Genomic DNA, 22,271 nt, shown 5'->3' with positions numbered 1-22,271 from the left:
CGAAGGCGGATGTTTATGTAAGTAATTGTATTATTGCGCGAGTTCAACGGATCTCTGTGTTGCGATGCTAAGACAGTAACGAACCTATCCATCTCCCTGACTTACTTCTGATCTAATCACATCTTCACGATATGGCCCGAAGACGACACCTACCGGATGGATACATCGTGGACTCTATTTATTTAAACCCTTATAAGAATTATCTCAGCCAAGATACAAGTTAGTTTGTACACTAAAGTTGAAATATTTGCCACTTTTCCCCACCATAAAATTTCGAAACAGACTGCCGGACTCTGTGTTCTTATAGATCAATACTTTATTTAAGCTAACGGAATGGTGCAAATTTCACTCAAACCGGTGGTTTTGCCCGATTAATCAATAACTTATCAATTGCCTCCAAGCAGCCATGTTGAAGTGGGTGAAGTTTCGATGTTTATGAGTATTTAATGCCGTTTTATTTTAGTTGGCGATGGTTGCCATGATAACGAGCTGACTGATGGCTGCTAATGACCAAATGTACATGTCAATAGTAATCACACAGATAATACGTAACTGCAAGTTTTATTCTATAACAATAAAAAACAAAAATTACAAGAAACCATAAACTTGTTCAAAAAGCGTTCTGACATTTTGTATGGTCCATAGAGCTATGAAGAAAAACACTGCCTGTGTGACTTTGTGTGTTCGCATACCAAAACAACGAAATATTTTTTTTACATTTTATGTAAGTTTCCATTTGCCATTAGTATGTAAAGATGTAATAAAAGGGTCAATGAACAGATACTGTATGGTGGGTGTGTCTGATGGTGGGTGTGTCTGATGGTGGGTGTGTATGATGGTGGGTGTGTCTGATGGCGGGTGTGTCTGATGGTGGGTGTGTCTGATGGTGAATGTATCCGATGGTGGGTGTATCTGATGGTGAATGTATCTGAAGGTGGATGTATCTGATGGTGGGTGTATCTGATGGTGGGGGTATCTGATGGTGGGTGTATCTGATGGTTGGTGTATCTGATGGTGGGTGTGTCTGATGATGAACGTATCTGATGGTGAATGTATCTGATGGTGAATGTATATGATGGTGGGTGTATCTGATGGTGGGTGTATCTGATGGTGAATGTATATGATGGTGGTGTGTCTGATGGTGGGTGTGTCTGATGGTGGGTGTGTCTGATGGTGGGTGTGTCTGATGGTGAATGTATCTGATGGTGGGTGTGTCTGATGGCGGGTGTGTATGATGGTGGGTGTGTCTGATGGTGGGTGTGTCTGATGATGAATGTATCTGATGGTGAATGTATCTGATGGTGGGTGTATCTGATGGTGAATGTATCTGATGGTGGGTGTATCTGATGGTGGGTGTATCTGATGGTGGGTGTATCTGATGGTGGGTGTATCTGATGGTGGATGTATCTGAGGGTGGGTGTATCTGATGGTGAATGTATCTGATGGTGGGTGTATCTGATGGCGAGTGTATCAGATGGTGAATGTATCTGATGGTGGGTGTATCTGAGGGTGGGTGTATCTGATGGTGGGTGTATCTGATGGTGAATGTATCCGATGGTGGGTGTATCCGATGGTGGGTGTATCTGATGGTGGGTGTATCTGATGGTGAATGTATCTGATGGTGGGTGTATCTGATGGCGAGTGTATCAGATGGTGGGTGTATCTGATGGTGGATGTATCTGATGGTGGGTGTATCTGAGGGTGAATGTATCTGATGGTGGGTGTATCTGATGGTGGGTGTATCTGAGGGTGGGTGTATCTGATGGTGGGTGTGTCTGATGGTGGGTGTATCTGATGGTGGGTGTATCTGATGGTGAATGTATCTGATGGTGAATGTATCTGATGGTGGGTGTATCTGATGGTGGGTGTATCCGATGGTGAATGTATCTGATGGTGAATGTATCTGATGGTGGGTGTATCTGATGGTGAATGTATATGATGGTGAATGTATCTGATGGTGAATGTATATGATGGTGGGTGTATCTGATGGTGGGTGTATCTGATGGTGAATGTATCTGATGGTGGGTGTATCTGATGGTGAATGTATATGATGGTGGGTGTATCTGATGGTGGGTGTATCTGATGGTGAATGTATCTGATGGTGAATGTATATGATGGTGAATGTATCTGATGATGGGTGTATCTGATGGTGGATGTATCTGATGGCGGGTGTATCTGATGGCGGGTGTATCTGATGGTGGGTGTATCTGATGGTGAATGTATCTGATGGTGGGTGTATCTGATGTTTAAGTTTGCTGAAATATGTCTTTTAAAATTGTTTACAAAGTTTCATCCGATCATTTATGTACAAAACCTTTTTAATAAATGTAACTATGTCGATTTCAGCAACGCTAAGTTGAGTTAATAGTACAATTTCTGTCTTTTGATTTCCTGTCCATTCTAGTACAACTCTTGATGACGTCGTTAAAAAGTTGTTTTGTTTTGCCGTCATGACATAGAGTGCAAAATGACTGCATATGGGATCGAATCATCATGTCGGCCAAAACAAGACAAGATATGAAATATTGGATATGGTTCTGGTTCGATGTGTACAATTTGAGGTAAATACTCGACGAACCTGCTGGAACTGAATACTGAACATTCGGAATTTTTTCATGGATTTTTTTTTCAAAATGTTGTCAGTATCAGAATATATTGACTTGACCGCAGGTTAGTTCGGACAAACAGCAAACAAAATAGATGGAATTGTCCCCGGCCAATTTGAATAGACCACCTAAATAGGAAACTAGTAACACACCAGGCTTGATCAAAGCTGCAGTCACACTTAGAACACATATTCTACATTTATGTACCACACTTAGATACTAAAAATGATTGAAAAGTCGGTTGTATCTAAGGACTGATCTCCAAAGTTGCCATATTTGGTTGCAGTGCATTGCGCATGTGCAAACGCTTGTTGACATAATGACGGCCCGCTTTATATCGGTCTAATAATTACCAGCTGTTTTCGTGTTGGATTAAGGCCTAATATCATCGTAAATAAAAAGTGATTTATAATCTTAAAAACATCCAACGTATTCTCAAGTTGTCGGGAAATCCTTAAACATTGTCCACTCGCATAAATCAATCAGTTACCTTAAATAACGATAGACAATGCTTTAAAATGCTAACATTTTTTTCCACTGAATTATACCAGCTCGGCGGTGAAATTGGCGATAGTTAAATTCGGGCGATAAATGGAAGTTTTACAGTTGTCACGTGTGAAAAGCACTAAATCATTCTAAATATAAACCAATACAGCAGTTTAACTGCGACCCCTATTTCATATAAAAGCTGACGATATAGACAGATCAAGTCAATGTTTGAACAAACCTGTGTCGTTTAGACGCTTGGGGATTAGACTGGTGTTACATAAGGGTACTTGGGGTAAAGGTGCCAACTGCTGATCCTACAGTGACATCAGATGTGACGCCATTTTGTTTCTGCTGGTAAATGTATGTGGGTTCCTTCCAGAATAAGAACATCTCCTGCCTTAATTGATTTGTGTTGATTGTGTTAGCAAATACTGCACGTTTCCTTGTCTCGATACATGGGTTTTTTGTTTTTTTGTTTGGGGGGGGGGGTGGCAAATTTGATTACTTTGCTTTGACGTTGCTTAAGACAGAACAGCCTTCATTCACGATAATATGCCCAATGCCTTTCAAGCTATCGGCCCTCGGATCATCCCCACGCCCTCCCTCTAGTCTGGGGTCACACTTGCAATGCAGGAGAGGAGGTTTAATCGGGAAAAGTTGATCATATATGTTTTTGGTTAATCAGCCAGGAATATGTGCTTTAGGGACTAAAATCATGAAATATTTCTCGATAAAAGCCTCCATTAACCGTTACGTAATCAGGTCGATCTGTTACTACAGAGCTGCATAACGTCAAACGGTTTACGACTTTTATTTCTCATACCGACAATCAAAGCCAGCACATATAACTATTGAACTATTAAGGTTAGGGTTTGAAATAGCTCTGTCAGAAGAATAAGACAGTTCCATACAATGAGATAGGGGTATACAATTTAGAAGGGTTTTGGCAATGTCGATTTAAGTGAGACAAACAGTCCCAAAGCAATATGTTACTTGTCTATATGTAGATAGGGTGAAACTAAAATCAAATCAAATGATCGACGCACGCTTGTTCTCCACTGGAGATACATGTATGTGCAACTATGTATGCTGGTGGTACCGCAATTTCGACCTTGGAATCTGTCCTTGAACAATTTATTTATAAACATGAAATATATCTACGTTGTTAATTCCTTGCAGTTTCCTAAGAGTATGCCACGTGCTGCATAAAAATTCTGTGAGATACTCTCACGAAAACCACAGATATGCTATTGGTGAATAACAGACGCCACACCTCATGCTAAGGTGTTTTAAAAACGAACCACATAATCTTGGTATATATTACTTGAACAAATCAGACTGTGCTGGAATACCTGTTGGATAGAGGCATATGGTTACCCATGCGAATATATTGGAATCAGGCACACGTCTTTGTATGCAGATTTAACCGTCGGAGACTCCCGAAATACGTAATGATGAAGAGTGACATGTGATAGTGTATCGGTAAGGGAGGCCAAACCAATACCAAAAGCCACAGGATGGCGTATTAGAATAGGACTCTGTAACTTCAGTGAAAGTTTCCCTTCTTTGACAAAATCATCACGTTTAATATCAATTTGTATAGTTTATTATTGTCTTACGCTCTGTTAATAACCAAGGTCATTTAAGATAAAGGTGGCAGGTTTGGGTGGCGGAGGAAAGCCGGAGTTCCCCGAGAAAAGCCAGCCCCACGTGGGTCTCGAACGGGTTAGTGATAAAGACGGTCTAACGTCTACACCAGTCAACCGCCGCGATCCCTCGTCTTAAAATCAAAGTTTATATTGAAGATATAGAGACTTTAAGGTATGGTTTGGTTTGTATTCTTTGGTTACTAATCGAGGTGAAATGCTATTTAAATTAAAACTATCTATTTTTGCAACAATTACGAAACAAGTTATATCACGCGAGGGGTCTTGTTTATTGTGGGAGAAAAACAAGAGTACATGGAAAAACCCAAGTGGTCGGGCAGGGACCCGTACCTTTCTAGTTCCGTTCGGGGAATACAACCCTGGAATATTAAGTGAAAGACGATTGCGTTTCCTCTGCGCCACCTAACCACCCTAATGCTATATGACTAGATGTCCTTTGCTGCTATCGTTTTATCATCATATTCGTCTTCAACAAAACAACACTTGTGGCAGACTAAGGAGATACCTCTTCTGCTATAGTTTAATGCGAATCTCTGGATATGGAGCTGATATCCCTGTTATCACGTGTCAGGCACGGTTCATGACGTAGACTTTTGTCTCCGAGGTGGTTTGTCCCAGTACATTCTCGCGTGACTTTCGTTACGTTAATGTTGCATGCTTTCTATCATACATCTATTGTACAATGCAATATCTCAAACCAATCCATGTAACCCGTTTAAGTTTGTATACTGAATTAAACACGTTAGGAGTGTTTTTTCAATGTTGTTCCGTCTGTGAGGACAAATGTCAGTCAGTGTCACGTGTCGCTCTGAGCAGACACTCCAACACATTCCTTATCAATATTGAATAGGAAAAAAAACGCGTCTTTTGTAACGTAACACGTGTGTGTGCGGCTCTTTGTGAAATACAGACACATCAATGTTTTACTGATAATAATGTATGGCCTTATGAATATATATCACTCTCATCGTTAGCCGTGTGTGTTCTGTGGGCCGTGTCAGATGTTACTGGTAACCATAGAACACCGTCACGCTGCGCAAGGTCACATGCCTTTCCACATAATTAGCGTTCGTTCCATTCCAGAACATTGCAACGCGTTGCAAATTGCTCTTCTGGAATTGAGCGCCATTGATTTAAACGAGACTTTAAAAATATTTTATAGGCAGTCTTAATGGTATGCCACTTGGCGATGAGCAGTAATTAATTAGAAAATTAAGGGGATAATCCGGATATATGGATGTCGTGTATCGAGTTAATTGATCAGCTGAAGATACAATTGATGGACATCCGCTTCCGGTGTACGTTAACTTGCGTGTACTATTGGTAAATTGTAATTACAGGTCAATGCATCACAGCCTGTTTGAGCTTCTTTGTAGGTGACTTTAACACTGAATCACGCAAAGTGTAACTTGAGCATTATACATGTAGCAGATCCGCAGAAATTAGATGTATATCGTAAATGAGTGTTAAAATACCTGTGTTACTGACGGTACATCATATTCAACCATTTAGGAACATGTGAAGGCCACGATATCTCGGTCGATAGAGCATTGAAAATTGTAACCACATGCGAAGATCTTAAGTGACGTATTTTTTCTCGGCAATATAGGAAGCGGATGAACAGTCTGTATTGACATGGCTGCATCCTTGAGAAATGCATGTAGCGGGCATCCCGTATGTTGTTCACTGATGTAGCCACCACCTATTAAATGGATAATATGTCTCAAATTGACGCCGACTGTTCAGTTAACGAAACAAACGTACAATGTATATAAAAAACCGCCAAGTCAGCGTTACAGTCATTACATGACAATGGCAATCATACGGATAATATTTACCGTAGATGTGCTGACGTTACGTCACTACAACAGTCAGAATCATGAAAACGAGTTTATTACGCCACGGTAAATGTAAACGTGTTTATTGCGTCATGATAATGTAAACATATAATAGTTTCCATGCACAAGTTGTCATTTCGTCTTGTATGTCAGGTTGTAACGCGGTAAATACCTCGTGAACTACACACAGTATGTAGATATCGTGCGGCCTCTGTGTGTGTGATGGTATTTTCTACCCCAGATAGTTTGAAGACGAATATATAGAGAAAGATAAAACACTAAAGGGTATTCACTTCACGTGATTCCTTTTATATCTTTTCCATTACATTATGATCTTTCAGAAGTTACGATGAACAAGTAAATACAGAACACACATGTATGAAGGAAAATGTGACCGTATCAGAGAGTGGTTATTTAAGAACACAGGTACGACGCCTGGTGGCCATAAAATGGCTTGACATTGATAATAATGTTGCCACACAATGTCCTCACGAAGTACTGCTCTCAAATGTGCTCGAAATTACAGAGGACCGTTTTCTCGAGCACGACCTCGTGTCTACCGGTGTGTGATGAGTAGCTTTATTTCTTCACTAGATTCCACTACAGCCCGATGTCTGTGCTTACTGATAGTTTATTTCGTTCAGGCTCGTCATTGACCAATCCTGATGCTACAGCACACTTCTCTTGATTAGTTGGGGGCCGGAGGTCCATTTCCTGGTCCTTTGGACATTCTATACGTAACGTCCCTGGAATTGTCATAACCCTGGACCAATAACTGAGCCAAAAATAGTTCCCTGAAGCAACGTAATTATCTTTCGGTGTGTGGAGAATAGATAGACAGTCAAAATATGAACACCAGAGAAATTACGTTCTTTCAACCCAAAGATTTCAGTGTCTATACTGTAGAAGATATGTGTGTAAAGTGTGTCCGCTCATCAACGGAAATGGGGGGAAAGACGCTGAAAAAAAAGCTAGCAGTTTTGACAACAAAAGTATGACGTCACAGTTCTGGTGTAGACTGGACAACGTAATGAGATTTGTGTTGATATTCTATTGTATGTCAAGAAAAGCATATATACTGGTAAACTGGTAATATTCACTGCTTGCAATTGAGGCGGTTAAAATTTGGTCCTGGATATTATCCTCAAAAGTAATTTGTTTGTTTGTTTGTTTATGTGTGGGTTTTATTTAACCATTTATCCTCGGTGCTCAATACGGACTGTTGTATCAGTATTGGTTGAAATCGACGACAAAATATTTCCGTGTCGTGTCATTCTGTTTAAAATATGACGTCATTTTCCCATCCCTAACGTCGTTTTAGATGAAATTGTCTCGGCTATTTAACTTCTTGATAGATTTGGAAAATTAGTATGCATATAAAACATGGATTTTTACTGAAATAAAGTAATACAACACATATATCGTAATTTTATTCCGGAGAAATAATTCCAATTTTACAAAAGTCCGTCTCTAATCCTGTGTTGTACTGACGTGTATATTTACTAGCCCGCATAATAAAAGCATGGCTGCCTTCGTTGTCCCAATACATCAGTCTTAATATAACTCAAAAGTGTTTAGTCGTTGTCATTTTTTAAATGACGTCACAATTACAAACGCCTACCTGTGCACACCATGTACACTACTCCTTATACGTTTTCGTTATCAATATAATTACATTTTGATAATTTAGCTCAATAAAATTAATTGATCGAATACGTTTATATTGTAGTCATGACGTTCATGATTCAGTCTAGACCGGATGCAATGCATCGTGTCACTTCCGGTTTTGACTAATTTTTTTTCTTCACATTATTCGAGTTTGAGCTGGATCGCACAGCAGATCTAGCTCTGAATAGCGATTTAACATCTCGTACGTTGCACAGCACTACTTTGTAAAATAGCACGTTGTGTAATACACGTACATGTGTATCGCAGTCCTTTATAAGGCTATCAGGTCTCCTGATTACAAAGACTAAACATTTAAACAGCTGATAAACACATAAGTAATGCAATAAGTAAAGAAAACAAACAGCACCATTTGCCAAATTAAATACCCATTGAACAGAATAAAAAACAGATCTAAATTAAACGAAACCCAATGCCCAGCCAGACAGCGATAGGGTTTTCACTGTGCTCCGCTGGTGAAGTCGCTAAGCGGTATTAGTAGAAAAGCTGTGTGTAGTTTCTTTGGGGTAAGAAAAGCTACCGGTGTTTCGATCGCCCATACACGAGTAAGGACAGCTTGTTGAAGGGTCGACATTATATCTTAATGGATGTTTCTGAGAAATTCATCGTCACTTTGAAATGAAGTACATTCATTTGAAGTCTAATTAGCAGTTATGGTATAGCAGAGGCATCGCTTATATTGTGTATTGATTTCGAATGAATATCGATTTTATAACGTAATTTATTAGTATTTAAGTTGACTAGGCAAGTCTTCGTCACTCACCTGGAACCTGTAGTGGATTGTTTGAAGTTTAATTCCTCCAGCAGTGTGTAAGATTTTACATCAAACAAACGGCAGTTAATAATTTAGCTCGTCGCTCCATGTGTTTTCATTCATAAATAATGCGGAGGACGTCACGCCTCCGACTTCAAACATGTTCAAACGAGATGATTACAACGGAATTATTGGAGAAACTGCGACTGTGTATTGAAGGTTAATATTGTGGATGTGAGAAGTAGTTGTGTTACGTGGATGTTCACGACACATTCCGAGATCAGGAAGGATCCGACGGGAGGGGCGAAGGGAGGGGCACAAACGGAGAGGCAAAAAGGAAGGAATTTTCTGTTCCTTTTTAAAGACCAGTCGTGACTGCTGATGATGTGACAATAAGTAATATGTATTAATTGGTCCCAGTATCACGGACAAATACGTACACGGTAAGTAGTATGTGGTCAGACGGACGACTGATTAAATCGATAACTAGATATACTTTGATACGACTGAGAATAATTCAATATAGGATAGGTTAATTATTTTTTTATCTGTTTGGGGACAATGGAGTTTGTGATCAATCCTAGTAACTTCGGCTGTATACCTTGTAAATTACTGATTCAAGACAATAACAGGGAAAACATTGACATACAGCTGACCTGGTATAAACGTATACAGAAACGAGAAACGTCAACAAAGAGTACAGAAATATGGCAACATACATAATATACATGTAGAAATTAGTTGTCTTAAAATTTGATGACTTACTTATTTACAACACACAAGAGGCTCATCATTTCTGCAGGTAAATTAAACGTGAATGTACTTTGTTATTTAAGGTGGTATTCATACCAAAATGGCTTCCCAACAGATCTCGTGCTAACGGACCATTTCTTCTTACTAATATTTCATTCTCAGTTCCGGTGTACGATTTAAAACCTCATTTCCTGTTCCGCTGCAGGTGGACGCTGTTGTTTTTCTGGACATATTTCTGTTTATCGCCGTAATGTACATGTACAGAACGAGGACACATAATACATATTTCGCCAGCTGTGGCCAAGTTGTAATGACATTCGTTTATCTGATTCTATTTCAGTGTGAAATATACAATGCATATTACACCGTTTCGTTGCCTTATCTGTCTCGTATTCATGGATCTGCTCCGACTCCGGCATTATTATGCACTTATCCAAGAGTAATCACGTGACAATGATCGCGTGCAGTACCATGTGAGTCAGGATCAGGTTTTGTTTGTAAGTTTATTCAGCAGTTGAGAGAGAAATTTATCTAAAGTGCACGATATATCTTACACTCCAGACTCCTGGACCGCTCAACGATTGATCCGCGAACACGGGAAGCTTCCTTTGCGCGGTAGTCTACTTAACATGGAAAAGCACTGTGCTCATTTGACTTTAATGTAAAAAGGATGAGAAAATGTCATATTGGGAATGATGGATGCACCTGTTTTTGATTGGAAAAAGCGTAACGTGAGGGGTCGTGTACGTACAATGATTACAACGTACACTGCGTGATAGTTTGGATTCGGGACGGAAAGGTCTTCCGAAATTACTTCTCAATCAGCATACATGTATGATCAGCTACCATCGAAGGTTTCACAGGTCAAAACTAATTACGTCCTTTTTCACAGGGAGGAACACTGGTGCGGCCGACGATGATTGTCCTTAGAAAGTGGAATTTAATGTGATCTCCAGAAAAAATCCGATACGGAGGCTGGGGCCCTGGAAATGAAAAGGGGCATTCCGTGTCGGATAAAAAGGATGAGAGGTTTCGAGGGCACCGCAGAAACGAACCCTACATGCTGCATCATAGCTTATGTACCTGTGTAAAGGACCGTCTCCATTGTTTATGGGTAAGTGTCGTCACGATTAAAACACAAGACAGTATGTTTTTGTCTTTAGTAGCTCTTGTTTTGGCATTGAGAATTAAGTTTGTTAGACGAGTGATTTGAAACCATCATCTGTATCCGCCTATTGTCATTGAATAGAGAATGGTACATACATGTATTTACAGGTCATAGTGTAATCTACAAAACGAGTCAAATAACTGTGGGTAAGAATCGTTTCATAAAACTCTCATAAAATAGAGACGAATATATGATTCATTTTATCACATTACTTAGATATTTTACAGGCGATTGTATAGCTTCCTTCTTCCACCATTCGCCTGTAAACATCTGTGATTGGCGTTGTTTTGCCTCTCTCCTGTAAACATCTCTGGTTGTCGTTATTTTGCCTCCCTCCTGGAAACATCTCTGGTTGTCGTTGTTTTGCCTCCCTCCTGTAAAAATCTTTGGTTGTTATTGTTTTGGTTCCCTCCAGCAACATCTCTGATTGTCATGCTTTGCCTCCCTCTTGTAAACACCTTTGGTTGACGTTGTTTTGTCTCCCTCCTTGAAACATCTCTGATTGTCGTTGTTTTGTCTCCCTCCTGGAAACATCTTTGTTTGTCATGTTTTGCCTCTCTCTTGTAAACATCTCTGATTGTTCTTTTGCCTCCCTCCTGTAAACATCTCTGATTGTTGTTTTGCCTCTCTCCCGTAAACATCCTTGGTTGTCTTTGTTTTGCCTCCCTGCTGTAAACATCCTTGGTTGTCGTTGTTTTGCCTCCCTGCTGTAAACATCTCTGGTTCTCGTTGTTTTGCCTCTCTCCTGTAAACATTTCTGAGTGTCGTTATTTTATCTCCCTCTTGTAAACACCTTTGGTTGACGTTGTTTTGTCTCCCTCCTTGAAACATCTCTGATTGTCGTTGTTTTGTCTCCCTCCTGGAAACATCTTTGTTTGTCATGTTTTGCCTCTCTCCTGGAAACATCTCTGATTGTTGTATTTTGCCTCTCTCTTGTAAACATCTCTGATTGTTCTTTTGCCTCCCTCCTGTAAACATCTCTGATTGTTGTTTTGCCTCTCTCCTGTAAACATCCTTGGTTGTCTTTGATTTGCCTCCCTGCTGTAAACATCCTTGGTTGTCGTTGTTTTGCCTCCCTGCTGTAAACATATCTGGTTCTCGTTGTTTTGCCTCTCTCCTGTAAACATTTCTGAGTGTCGTTATTTTATCTCCCTCCTGTAAACATCTCTGATGTCGTTGTTTTGCCTCTCTCCTGTAAACATCTCTGGTTCTCGTTGTTTTGCCTCTCTCCTGTAAACAATTCTGAGTGTCGTTATTTTATCTCCCTCCTGTAAACATCTCTGGTGTCGTTGTTTTGCCTCTCTCCTGTAAACATCTCTGGTTCTCGTTGTTGTGCCTCTCTCCTGTAAACATTTCTGAGTGTCTTTATTTTGTCTCCCTCCTGTAAACATCTCTGATTATCGTTTATTGCCTCCCTCCTGTAAACATCTCTGAATTTCAGTGTATACCTCCCTCTATTGGACATCACTCCCGTGAACGTCTCTGAGTGTCAAAGTTTAACCTTCCTTGTAAAAGTCATCAGTCTGTGAGCATATTTTCCTGACCTAGATTAATTATTAACAGATGTCATTATTCGGTTCTATATCTCATTGTCAACAAATCGGTTCGTGGTTGTTTAGCTGTGACATGCTGTGAACAACTATCTTTGTTTGGAGCTTCGCTGTCCCAGCGCTAATTCCATTCTCAATCTGTGTTGTTTGCACACTGACTCATCCTGGCCGCAATAGTATCATGTTTTACAGGTATAATTAGTTATAGGCATGTTTCATATGTCATACTACCGGCTGTCATCTTGAAGGTTTGAGTCATTAACAGGACTTGTAAAACATCAAACACGCATAATATATCAGGATTTCTAGTAAAATCCACCTCACACTACTGGTCGTCAGCTCTCATCGGTAGTGATGTCAAGTATTTGCAGTACGGTATTAAGTATTTGCAGTACGGTATTTTGAGAGTTGTGAGTGTTTAGTGTAAAGTACAAATTGTTAGTAGTGGTTCATGACATTTACTGGTAGAAAGCTGGCATTTACTGATTGTGAATTTAAAGCGATGCATTACTTTTCTTGTTGTACGCATATAGTGATTCATGGCATGTGCTTGTAGTACGCTTACAGCGATGTAATACATTTATTTGTAGTACGCTTACAGCGATGTATGACATGTGCTTGTAGTGAGCTTACAGCAATATATCCCATGTATTTGTAGTAAACTTACAGCGATTCATGACATGTACTTTTAGAAAGCTTACAAAATGTATGACATGTATTTGTAGTGAGCTTACAGCAATATATCACATGTATTTGTAGTAAGCGTACAGCGATCTATGACATGTACTTGTAGTAAGCGTACAGCGATCTATGACATGTTTTTGTAGTAAGCGTACAACGATCTATGACATGTTTTTGTAGTAAGCGTACAGCGATGTATGACATGTACTTGTAGTAAGCGTACAGCGATCTATGACATGTACTTGTAGTAAGCTTACAGCGATGTATGACATGTACTTGTAGTAAGCGTACAGCGATCTATGACATGTTTTTTGTAGTAAGCGTACAGCGATCTATGACATGTACTTGTAGTAAGCGTACAGCGATGTATGACATGTACTTGTAGTAAGCTTACAGCGATGTATGACATGTACTTGTAGTAAGCGTACAGTGATCTATGACATGTTTTTTGTAGTAAGCGTACAGCGATCTATGACATGTACTTGTAGTAAGCGTACAGCGATCTATGACATGTACTTTTAGTAAGCGTACAGCGATCTATGACATGTTTTGTAGTAAGCGTACAGCGATGTATGACATGTACTTGTAGTAAGCTTACAGCGATGTATGACATGTACTTGTAGTAAGCGTACAGCGATCTATGACATGTTTTTGTAGTAAGCGTACAGCGATCTATGACATGTACTTGTAGTAAGCGTACAGCGATCTATGACATGTACTTGTAGTAAGCGTACAGCGATCTATGACATGTACTTGTAGTAAGCGTACAGCGATCTATGACATGTTTTGTAGTAAGCGTTCAGCGATGTATGACATGTACTTGTAGTAAGGTTACATCGATGTATGACATGATTTTGTAGTAAGCTTACAGCAGTGTATGACATGTTTTTGTAGTAAGCGTACAGCGATCTATGACATGTACTTGTAAGCGTACAGCGATCTATGACATGTACTTGTAGTAAGCGTACAGTGATCTATGACATGTACTTGTAGTAAGCTTACAGCGATCTATGACATGTACTTGTAGTAAGCTTACAGCGATCTATGACATGTACTTGTAGTCTTGTAAGCTTCCACTGACAGCGATGCCTGACGTGTTAATGTACTTGACTTACAGTGCCAAGAATCACTGATATCACACTTACTGACAGGCAATATTTTTATTGATGATGATATATATATATATCACTTCATTTTCACCGTACAACAGCGAAGAGAGTAGAGACGGGAAAAATGGTATTTCATTGACTTTGCTAAATTGGACATTTACGGTTTTTTTCATGCACTCTAGTGGTGACGTAGGCCTAGAGTAACTCCTTTACTGACAAAGATAACGTTGACATGTACTGCTTGGTAAAGGAGGAGTTGACAGCTACCAGGAGATGGATATGTATTGTCTGGTAAAAAGGGAGAACGAAAGTGCAGCGCTTGTCGGACGGTCCTATAATTAACACATTACATAGTGTGATACGCCATGTAATACTAGGCACTTCCGAACACCACCGTTTCTAAAGACTGAAGACAAAACCCTATTCATCGTGGAGTGTGACAATTTTTTTTTATGTTACACATTTAATGTATCCTGGATTGGGTACACAGCTGTAGGGTCGGGAAGGTGTTTAAGGGTTAACGTTTTCAGCTGCAAGGTACACGAGAGACGGAGAATGATTTTTGTTATAAAAATCTGAGGAAGGAAGGAGACAAGAGTGATCCGAAGTACATGTAATTAGAAGGTATCAGCTGTAGATATCAGTTGAAATTGAGGATGTGAGGGTCTGATAGAGAGAAGGCATCCCGTATAATATTCAGTAAGGCACTCACTAGCTATTGCAATGAATGGGGCAACGTCTCAAATGACACTGATTGTTCAACTGATGACACACCCAGTCTCCTTCTAGATATGTGAATTGTACATTTTAACCATCATAATGTCTTATGAATATATATGTTAATGTGTCTTAATGGTTAATTGTCGTAAACCTTTTTCTCATTTGAGAACGTTACTTTACTTACTTGTATTGACCAAGAGGCAAAAGATGCTTACCATTCCAGAACACATGGTCGTAATCTCTTTGTGCATTTGGTCCTTGTAAATCTCTCTTTAGTTCACGGTTTTCGAGTTTTAGGTATTGCTACAAACCGGATTTAGTTTAGATATGAATATGAGATACGAGAAATCTCTTTGAAAATATAAATTCACATTAAAAACATGATGGTGTATAACGCTTTACATTAAATCGTCCTTTTATTTTGTTTGATGTTATTTCCTTTTTGGATCGCTGTGTGTTTTACCGGTTGATGGTCCTAATGACCTTTCATGTGTTGACGGGCCGTTAAGAATCTAGTAGTAATAATAATAATACATTAAATCGAAAGTACATGTTTAAATTTTGAAGTTTTCATTCGCTTGAATTTGAATTCAAACCTTCTGTTGTTATGGTATTATTTAATCCTGTTTCCATGAGCATTTTCAACAAATACAAGTAACTGAACGACTGGTTTTCCATTTGTTTGATGTTTAGCAGATCTCCCTCCGTAGTGTGACATTATGATTATACAATGTTAATTAAACAATTCAGTATTTGTGTTCCACATTTTTTCCATAAATTGTTAATTGTTAAAAAATACAATGAATTTTACAAGAAGAATAATTGAACGGCGCTATGTTTTAAAATTTCACAAATACGCCACCGTGGTTTTGACTAATTAAAACACAGTCATAATCACAGTGCTTAAAACGCACTTTTATGGCGATAAAAGATGAAAAGTTTGGCACAACTGTTAATTAACTGCCTTTAATGATTGATGTTGTTCCTATGGATTATACCTGAAAGTTTGCGTGACAGGAAAACAGCCGAGCAACGCGTCTGTTCCCTACTGATAGCTTTCCAAAGCGCCTTAGGCGTTCAAGGTAAGCGGTTCATATTTGGACTTCCAATACAGTTACATGTAGGCCTCAGTGTAGTACAAACTTGTAATTAATTTCTTATTTTTAAAGTAAATTTGAAGAAATCAAACAAAGAAGAATTGCTTAAAATAAAGGTCTGTTGTTTAACTACCAATGTTTTTGTCTCGATTGAAGAGAGATAGCGAGACTATCATGCTATTTGTCGGTCGGCGTTAGCACTGATGTCAACATCAACGACCCAACGTTAAGAATTTGTTTACCTTATAAAGTATGCATAATGTATTAAATGATCTAAACATAAAATAAAGCGATATGAAAAAAAATGTTCGGGTAAAAAGTTGATGGTAAGACGACGCCATATTGAATAGAGCTTTACGTTGAGTTCTACTATTTTACGCTGTAACCTGGTAAGAATTGTTTACAACACTTTTTTTATACATCGAATTATAAACCAGAAATGTACACGGGTATTATATGATGGAGAACCAACTTATTTAACACACGCTTCATTTGTGTTCGAACAAGAATATTTCGAACTTCGATGCAATGACTGGAAATCACCGCTCCGCATAAAAGTACGAAAATTACATCATCAATAAAAAGCTATATAATCAATAGTAGTGAGGAAAAATCCTTATATCATCATTCCCCGCGCGTGCTTGTGGGAATGGCATTCAACGACGGCTGTGTATCAAATAAAAATTACTAGTTGATGGGCAAAATCTTCATCATTGGTGTATTTGGATCACAAATGTATCACGTTTTGTTTACCCTCTTAGCAAAAATAGATACACAATGTGGCTTCCTTGACAACAGCATGGTTTTCCTAGTTACATTAGTCCGTATTTGGATAGTGTTTCCCACCAAACATAACGTGCTCCAAGCGATACTGAACAGCAGAGCTAGAAACGTTAGTGTTTGATGAGTAATACGTGTTTCAATAAAGAATTTGCGGGGATATAGTTACAGTGGTCATGTTAGGATTTCGGCCAATACTCAGCTGTCATTTAGTAGAGCTTCTCTCGTCATTGGAAGTGATGACTCAGCGTTTCCCTTCCACATAAAACGAACTTTATTATCTTATTTTTTTTCAATTTATTTGCGTCGACTCATCATATTTGTTTTATGACATAGGATGGACCTGGTAGATGATAGTGTATTGACACTTGACGGTACCACATGATTCATAGCAATGTGTCGCATTTGCAAAGGCAAATAGCATTTTTCAAAGAAGAAAATGAGAAAGATGCGCAGATTAAATATCGCGACAAGGCGAAATACAACTAGTATTGTACAATCAATTCTTTTTAGGATGGTAGCAGAATCGATAAATAAAAATCAAGTTGACGTCGTTGAAATGTGGACCGGAACCTGTTGTTTGTTTTCGTGTCTATTAGGATAAAATTGAGTTAATGTTTCTACAAATCAAAAAAGAATATCAGGGTTTATCCTAGCGGAGTCTTCTGGTCTCGGAGCGTCAGTTCTAAGTGTGCTAGAACATATACACGACTTCGATGATCCGTAAAGATATAGAATGGAAAGGCATGGTTAGGGGTACTTTAAAAGGTTTCCAGTATTAAGAATCCGTGAAGGGGTTGGTGGGTTTAAGGATCCGTGAAGGGGTTGGTGGGTTTAAGGATCCGTGAAGTTATTGGTGGGTTTAAGGATCCGTGAAGTTATTGGTGGGTTTAAGGATCCGTGAAGGGATTGGTGGGATTAAGGATCCGTGAAGGGATTGGTGGGATTAAGGATCCGTGAAGGGATTGGTGGGATTAAGGATCCGTGAAGGGATTGGTGGGATTAAGGATCCGTGAAGGGATTGGTGAGTTTGAGGATCCGTGAAGGGATTGGTGCGATTGAGGATCCGTGGAGGGATTGGTGAGTTTGAGGATCCGTGAAGGGATTGGTGGGATTAAGGATCCATAAATTGTTAGGCGAGATTAAAAATTTACAGATTTTTGACCACAATGAAGTTGATTTCAAACAATTTGAGGTTTCATTATTGTCAGTAAAACGTTGAATTATCGTGGTTTTTTTCAAAATATAATGTGTGTTTTTTATAGTTATTATTGACATTATGTAATTGTGTTACAAAACATTTGTGCGGTAAAAAGTTGAGAACTGTGTAATATGTATTCGATATCTTTCTTTTTTATTAGGTCATCTGACCCGAAGGGCATCGTGCTTCGTCCATCGTCGTCCGCCGTGCGTAAACTTTTAACGTTTCAAACTTCTTCTCAAGCTCCTGAGATGGTGCTGACCAAGTGTTGTTATTTTTCAGGTATGTCTGAAATCCAAGATGGCCGCCATTTTGAAAAACATATTTCAAACTTCTCCTCCAGTTCCACTGGTGCCATTGAGCTAAAAGATGGTGGGAATGTTGATGAAATGTATATAACAAAGATTTGTTACGGCAGCCAGGGGAGGCCATTTTGAAAAATGATTGCGCATTCATGGTTTTCTTGTGCAACGACTATTTCAAACTTCTTCGCACGTTTCACGAGTGGGATTGAACTCCAGCTTGCATGAAATGATCCTGAGATGGTCTTGACCAAGTGTTGTTATTTTTCAAACATATTTTAAGCTTCTTCTCAAGATTCACTGGTGCCATTGAGCTAAAAATTAGTAGGAATGATAAGGAAAGGTAGCCAACAAAATGGTTTTTTACCTTGCAAAAGCTTCGTTATGGGGAGCCATGGGAGGCCATTTTGTTACGTGATTGTGCAATCTTGGTTTCCCTGTGCCACACCTATTTCAAACTTCTTCTCAAGTTTCACCAATTGGATTGAGATCCAACTTTACTTTCAACTCCTCACCAAAACTACCATATACATCATGGAAAGCAGCTTCTTAGTAAGATTTCATTTAAAGTAGAATTTTTTGAAGAATTTATTTTAGAATTTTTGTAGACAAATGACCGTCAAGGCCCATGGGCCTCTTGTTTCAAATACAGATGAGATTTTAAAAAGATTGACACATCTTAATTTGTTTCAAACAATCAGAAACACCTATTATTGATGTATAACAAACCCTGAAGCAGCGTTATACATACTAATCATTGATAACAAGAGCTTTATTATCAAAGCAAACAATGGAAATGAAACGTTATAATGACATTCAAATGGCTATCCATACGTATGAAACGAGAATATCATATTGAATGTGACTGGCATTATTTTACCACAGTAAACAGAGAGCTCGTTGTTATCTCTTTCCTTCGGGGTTTTATCGGATGAGGAAAAAACACGTGATATGTTACTATAGAAACAAAGCTTCTTGTTATAATTTGATGTTCTCTTGGCGTAAAAATTAATTTATACAAATGCAGATTCCATTTAGGAACCAACGCTCGAATTATGTTGTACGTGCAAGCCATAATGTTCTCGGATGTTCCTGACCGAGACGCGACGGCGTCTGGTTTGATGACGTCAGACGGTTATTTTTGGTCGATCCAGTCTACTTTGTACCAGAGTATAAAACATAGCACAAACAGTTCTTCACCGACCTTCTTAATCCATTCTCAGAAAATTTCCTCAGTTTTCTGAATTTATGGACATGGATGGAATTTAATGTCTCTTTTTAAGATTGTATTTTGATCAAATATATATTAAGTACGGACTACTCATATTTAACGACTAGCCTGATTGTTTCATTTATTTCAGAGACGCATTTTGGAAAGATATTTCTCGTTCTTTTCATTACATAAAAAAACTGAGAGAAGTCCAGAAACAAAATTATTACAAAAGAGCTGATGGCATTGTTTTATTTGAATGTTTCAGATCACTGTTCTACGTTTTGTCCGTGGAGTGATCACAACAGACATGGTGTGTTGCAGTCCAATAGACATTGCAGGAAACAGTGGGGTCACAACAAATCTTTGTGTGAATGATGTTCGGACATGCGCAGACCCAGCAGAATATTCACGTACAATCACGTGACAAACAGGTAAAAGATATGGTGAAAAAAATGGTACTCAATTTAGAAAATCTTCAAGGTAACCTTCAACAAGTGGTCAGCGATCTAAAGACATTAGTTGAACAGATAGACTCTGTTACTGCAAAAATTGACAAAACGTACGGCACCAAGTGGCGACGTGAGGAAAAATCTCTGTCAACAAAGACTGCACGTTCACCGTGCAATATTCCAAAGAAAACAAGTGTAATCGGTGATGACGTTAAACGTGACCTTCTCCGTGTAGAGGACACGAGAGCGTGCGACGCATCTCCTGACCTTGACCTCTCTTACTTACAAATCAGCCCAGGTGAGCACCGATCGAGATGGGGAAGGTCATTAGTGTTTTCTGACCCTTTAAATATTTCCAGTAACGCCGAACGGACACCAAAGCGTTCTTTCTCCTTAGGCACGGATATGGGTGATTACGCAGGCGCGCCTTTACAGGATCTGCTACAGCACGATCCTATCTGTAGTGTCCCCCACCAGGCTCCAAAGCGTTCCTTGTCGGTGAATACGGATATGACCGACAACAGTGGGATATCTGTCCAGACATGTATACCTGTACCCGTGGCTAAGTGTTTCGCGCAAATTAAGCATGATGTTGTTGAGGAAGAAACAACACATCACAAACCAGAAATAGATATTACCCCTGATTCAAAATCTTCGGGAGAAGACGCTTTGTGCAAACCTGAGATATCGGTTGACAGCACGCCGGACAATGGAATAGCTACGTTACTTGATTTCGGGGCGGCGGCCAGCAGTAGCGGTGCAATAGGGGGAGGCATACCGTACGATTTATTAAACTCTAAAATTGTCAATGTTGACAGCTCGAGCGAGCATGGTTCATATAGTACGGAAGACTACGACGGAATGTACGAACGCCTGATGGAGAACGAGCTGGAAAACATGTCGGCGTCATCCGACTGCACCGACCTCACGGAATCATCCGAGTATAATATGGATTTGGGAAGTCTGGATAAAAGTGACACCACCAGTTTTTCAGATGATATTGAGGTCCGATACGACCGCGACATTAACACGTGGACGTCATACACTTTAGCACACATGAACAGTTCGGCGAGAAGTTCCGACAGTTGTCTTTCGGAAACCCCTTCAGATATACTTAATGATAACACTCAGGCTACTGTAATGTATGGAAACATGATATTTTCGGACCAGCTGGTGGTTCTTAATTCAAGAAAGCATCGGCGTAAACGACTTCAAAGGGATCACATTACGAACAACGCCGTCGATATACCATAAACATGGCCTAGTCATGAAGTTCACTCATAATATTGGTGTTAATTTTCCTGTATCCTTAAAGGAAGGGATGACACAATTCTTTTCAAAGAAAATGTGATGTAAAATTTGTGCAATTTCTGATATAGATTTTTTCACAAATCTATATATAAACCAATGTGAATATGTGGATGGCTTTGCGCCCGACGCAACCGGAAGTACATCTAATGGTACACATACACTTGATGTTTTCCTTTAAATTGATTGAATGTTGAGTCGGTCTGACAGGAATATTTTAAGACAATTATGTGCCATTATCAGCTTTCTGTGGCATTGATAACACTTGTGAACAGTTGTGTATTTGACATTCGCCGCGATTGAATAACTGTTATTGAGGATCACGTTCATTCTGGAGTCTTCGATATCCATTAAATAAAACCAAGTAGAAAATATGTTGTTATTTGTTGTGTTGGTGCTCGGACGCGTATTCCAATATCGTTCGCTTTATAACAAATGGCCTTCTGGTGTTGGCCACCTTCGAATCGATAGTCAGGCTTGACTGAGTCACGGAAGCATGCGGAACCACTCTAGGTATTACCATGAAACGGAAACAAGAATTTCGAGGTATGTTCGAAGAGATGATTTTATTAGGTATTTTTAGTAGTCGAATGGTTTATACATCGTAATACTGCTACAAGCTGGCACTGTTTTATAACACCAGATGCTTTGTCAGTTTCCGAATACCTCGTGGTGACGTATTTGATGATTATGTATAGCACGTGGTGCCGGTTTTTGAGTTTACCAAGTAGTGCCGTGTTGTAGTGTATACCACGTGACGCCGTGTTTGGTGCGTCATATATATAGCATAATACCGAATTTAAGTGTAGCATACAACGTGGTGCACGTAGCAACGTTATTGATGTATACCACACCGCCATCATTGTTGTACAACAGTGGCGCGTTTGTAGCCTACCACGT

At 39.3% G+C, this 22,271-nt stretch overlaps 1 protein-coding gene across 6 annotated transcripts in view; it reads left to right on the top strand.

The window, feature by feature from the left end:
• Positions 1-21,745, top strand: part of LOC132543290 (uncharacterized) — a 50,016-nt gene extending 28,271 nt beyond the window's left edge. For 3 of the 6 annotated variants that reach the window (XM_060206778.1, XM_060206776.1, XM_060206774.1), the window contains 2 exons: positions 10,686-10,907; positions 19,880-21,745. In XM_060206778.1, coding sequence (XP_060062761.1) covers positions 19,986-21,317 — 1,332 coding nt within the window. In that variant the 5' untranslated portion in view covers positions 10,686-10,907; positions 19,880-19,985 and the 3' untranslated portion in view covers positions 21,318-21,745. Of the gene's footprint in view, positions 1-9,404; positions 9,484-10,685; positions 10,908-18,259; positions 18,382-19,879 lie in introns of those variants that run through there. The other 3 variants (XM_060206775.1, XM_060206777.1, XM_060206780.1) reach the window with 3 other exon arrangements.
• Positions 21,746-22,271: the final 526 nt, after the last annotated feature.

This window comes from Ylistrum balloti, unplaced genomic scaffold (assembly GCF_031769215.1).
Source record: "Ylistrum balloti isolate Yb309-2 unplaced genomic scaffold, AGI_CSIRO_Ybal_v1 Utg369752, whole genome shotgun sequence".
Classification (NCBI taxonomy): domain Eukaryota; kingdom Metazoa; phylum Mollusca; class Bivalvia; order Pectinida; family Pectinidae; genus Ylistrum; species Ylistrum balloti.
This window is presented reverse-complemented; position numbering and strand designations above follow the sequence as displayed.